This window comes from Pygoscelis adeliae, unplaced genomic scaffold (assembly GCF_000699105.1).
Source record: "Pygoscelis adeliae isolate BGI_AS28 unplaced genomic scaffold, ASM69910v1 Scaffold4, whole genome shotgun sequence".
NCBI classification, from domain to species: Eukaryota; Metazoa; Chordata; class Aves; order Sphenisciformes; family Spheniscidae; genus Pygoscelis; species Pygoscelis adeliae.
The window spans coordinates 16030720-16034520 of record NW_008824986.1 but is presented as its reverse complement, the minus strand read 5'-3'; the positions used below and the strand labels follow the sequence as shown (position 1 = coordinate 16034520).

The window sequence follows — 3801 nt, the reverse complement described above, 5'->3', positions numbered from 1 at the left end:
TCTGGAAAGAAGACATCCATTAAAAGAGAATTCTTTGGTTTCTGCTGGAGAAAGCCACACTGTCAAGTAACCACAAACTGTTCAACCCACTGTGATTTAATTCCTTTGCTTAGAAAAACAGTTTTGAACCATCTATATTCCTACAATAATGGACACTGGCCATGCTTAATTTTTCATTTTAAACACAAGCTATTAATTATAGGACCGTCCCAGGTTTCCTGGTCTATCACTTACTGTTCTCTCTAAAATGCGACATGCATAGCAAGCCAACCATTATGGCACAGCCAGGCTGACTGGCTCCTGAGGATTTCCCTGGCCGTGCTCAGGTCCGCTCCACCGCCTTCAACTGGTTTGTGCTCCAGCTCAAAGCTGCGCTGCAGAGCACACCCGAGACTGGGACATCAGATTGATCTAGAGGCAAATGACAAAGCTGGCCTTGCCTGATCTGGGTTCTCCACTGAACCCAGAAAACGGAGATAAACATCCTCCAGATTTTATGCTAAACCAGTTAGATCAGGTGTTCATAACAACTCAACAACACTGTCAGTAATCTAAATCCTGATCAGGTTGAAACTTAATCAAAATACTTGAGGGATGTGCACTGAAAGAAAATTGATTTGGTCCAAATCAACCTGCCAGACCACTGGTGATGCTAAAAATTAAAGCCACTGATTTCCAGAATCCTACTACACTGCTTGTCTACTAGGTGTATGGGGAAGAAGGTAAGTTTTCGCATACAAACACACACACACACACACACAAACAATATATGCAGTATCCTCAATTATAAACCTATCAAATACTATATGAGGTTGCTATTAAAACCACTACTCTCCCGACATTTTTCGGTACTCCTTTAGATGCCTAACAGAGATGCTTCCATGTTGTTTTAGAATTGTTTTCACATTGCTGAATAAAAATGAAATGCAATGCATTCTACACATGGGCTGATTCCCCTATATTTCTATTAAACAATACCATACTGACTGATGTGCTGAGTAAGCTGCTGTGACTTGTCCACGCGTTGTGTTTCTCAGCTGCATAAAAAGTTACTAAAGCAAACTATAGCGATCTAGTCTGTATAGGCAGGACTGATAGAACTGAGTACCTTTTTTGCTTTGTAACAGGTAGAAAGACATTGATTTTATAGATACTGTCATGTCATGTTGTGGTCTTTTAGCTATTGGGTAAGCGGGATGTGAAGAAACCGCGCTGCGTTATACAACACAAGCCAAGACAAAGCTGGCCTTTCAAAAACTATGTCAAAACCATGAAGGAGGAAAAGGGACTTTCTGATCTCCACTTAACATCGATAGATATGTTCTCTGAATCCCCAGGTAAGGTTGGTAAAAATTACTGAGTTGATCACTTTGTCCATAAAGGTCTCAGGGCGGTCGTACTCCATAACATGGCACAACCAGAGGTGGTGTAGGTACCTCAGCTGATATCACAAGAGAGCTCTGTGAGACTGGGACAGCCTTCTAAGAGGTGTAAGAGCTTGTCTAGCTTAGAGACGGACACTGACACGTTTTTGTCACTGGGTTACATGACACACAGAGAAGGACAGATTCAGTGACACAGCAAACTCCTTCTGGTGCTTGAATGTGGATCAGATGCCTGCTTCATTTAGTGGTAACACAGCTTAGAGGTTGAATTGTGCTAAAAATGTAGACAGATGTAGGAGATAGATAGACCAGTGTAGTGTACCCATGTAATGATACATATGCTAAAAAGCTGAAAGTGTCAGTGTGGGAGCCCAGAACTGTCCTTTTACTTTCTCAAGGGAGCCACCGTGATCCCTCCTTGCTTTATTTTTCTGCAAAGTGAGAATTCATATGAAACATAGTAAGTTAGTGTGTGCTTAGTGCAGCAAGTTTTCAAGCAGTATACTATAACTTTTTAGCAACTCTGGTTTTCTGTTCATATTCTTTATTGCCACTGAGAGTTAATTAAAAGACAAGCCTACTTAGGTCCAACTAACTGAATACACAGTTAAATCTGGGAGAAAGCTTCTGTTTACTTAGTAAGTCTAAAAACAACATGCAGCTTTTTGCATTTTAGCAAAATATGCCTTTTCAAAAGGGGAAGTTTCATTTGGAAAACATCAAAATAAAAAATGTTTCACTGTTTCCAAGAGGAAACATTTCATTTAAAAAACTGTTGATGGAAAATGTGTTTACATTTATGAAAATATCCTCGATCACCTTTTTCAGCCATAAGGTATAATGGAATTCGATGCAAGTTACAGTCCCCCTAAAAGTCATCGCATCCAGAAATAGGTGCTGAGTAGTATCTAATACTTCGACTACCATCCTCCTGAAGTTTTCCAGCTATCTTGTTTTATATCTTTCCCAACTTGCCCAAAAATAAGGGCAGACTGTATCACTGCACCCAGTGCTATTTCTTCTTTTTTTCCCTCCTCACAAGCCTTTGTAAGCACTGCACGTGTATGCTCAGAGCAAGCGTCTGCCATCACTTAGCATGTCTCTTTGCCACCAGGGCTCAGACGTGCAAATTCAGCGTCTCACACCCCCAGTGGGGTATAGCATGAAGAAGGAAATTGGTTGGTTGCAGTTAGTGGAAGAGTGTTGTATTAACAGTCATGGAGACACAAGTCTGTTGCTATCAGACCTGGCTAGGACCACTTGCCAGTGCAAGCTTCACTCATCTGTTTGTAGCTCTGTCTGCCTAGGGGAGTGCTTATAGGAGGTGACAGGGCAGCTTAGTTTTCCTGTCCATTCTTCCTTCAGCCCCTCTGCTAAAAGTATACCATGTTTGATAAAATGTTCTGTAGGACAGACAGATGGCCATTAAGAATTAGTGTAAATTCAACAAAGTCTCAGAGACTGATTTGCAGCCTCAGATGAAAACAACTGTTGACCATAAGGAAGCGGGATGGCATTCAAATGGCTGCCCTGACAGCACAGTCTTTGGGTAATGCGGGCCTTGTTTCCCATATGTAATGACTTTATGGCCACCGAATGCCATCATTCTTAATACAACTAAAGGCACTTGCTGCTTCACAGTTGCTGGAAGGGCACGATAAGGATAAGTAAGTATCATGGCCAAATGTACTCTGAGGACCAGCAACACTGCTTCTTTTCCTCTGAGGAACAATCTTCCAGTTAAAAAAAAACCCAAACTTATTTTCTTTTTCTTTTTTTAACTGGCAAGTTCTCAAAATGCAGATGAAAGCTGCTCATTCTGATCCCCAGTGCAATCAGTGCCTTGCTGTGGGGGGCTGTGTAGGCAGACACAGCATCGTTTCAGTAAATTTCTCATTAAGAAACAGCTAGATGCACCAAGTCAGCTTGAAATGCAAATTATGTTTCTGTGATTCACAGACATTGGTGTCAGTTTTCTCCCAGCTCAGCCTAGGTCTTCCCACTTGCTCAAGTGAGATGAGTTTATTGCAAAGACACTCAAAGTGAGCTACTGTCACCTGAAAACTTCAGAGCTAAATAAAGGCTTTCCAGATACATGATGCTTTGTGCAGGAAAAGAAAAGGGATTTTGGAGGAAGAAGTAGGATCTGCTGGGGACTTGGATTTCTACCTGATCCTACCATCGCTGCGAATCCCACCATTTGTCCACTTCTTTTCCTTTATCTGCCTGGTGTATGTAGATGCTAAGAACTCCAAGGTGAAGGGGTAGTTGAAAAGCTGTAAGTGTGGTACCCCCACAGTGGGTTCTGGTCTTCATTGGTCTAGCAATAATCCTGGAGTGACTGAGGAGTAAACGAGGAAAAGTGAGAGAAAAGAGATTTAGTTTTGTTAAAGTGATCAAAAAAATAGTATTCAGC

The 3801-nt window shown here is 41.6% G+C and overlaps 1 protein-coding gene across 1 annotated transcript in view; it reads left to right on the top strand.

The window, feature by feature from the left end:
• Window positions 1–710: 710 nt before the first annotated feature.
• The window catches only part of ADRB1 (adrenoceptor beta 1), a 41848-nt gene continuing 38757 nt past the window's right edge, over window positions 711–3801 (top strand). Inside the window, 2 exon segments of the mRNA XM_009326049.1 lie at window positions 711–722; window positions 1181–1337. Coding sequence (XP_009324324.1) covers window positions 711–722; window positions 1181–1337 — 169 coding nt within the window.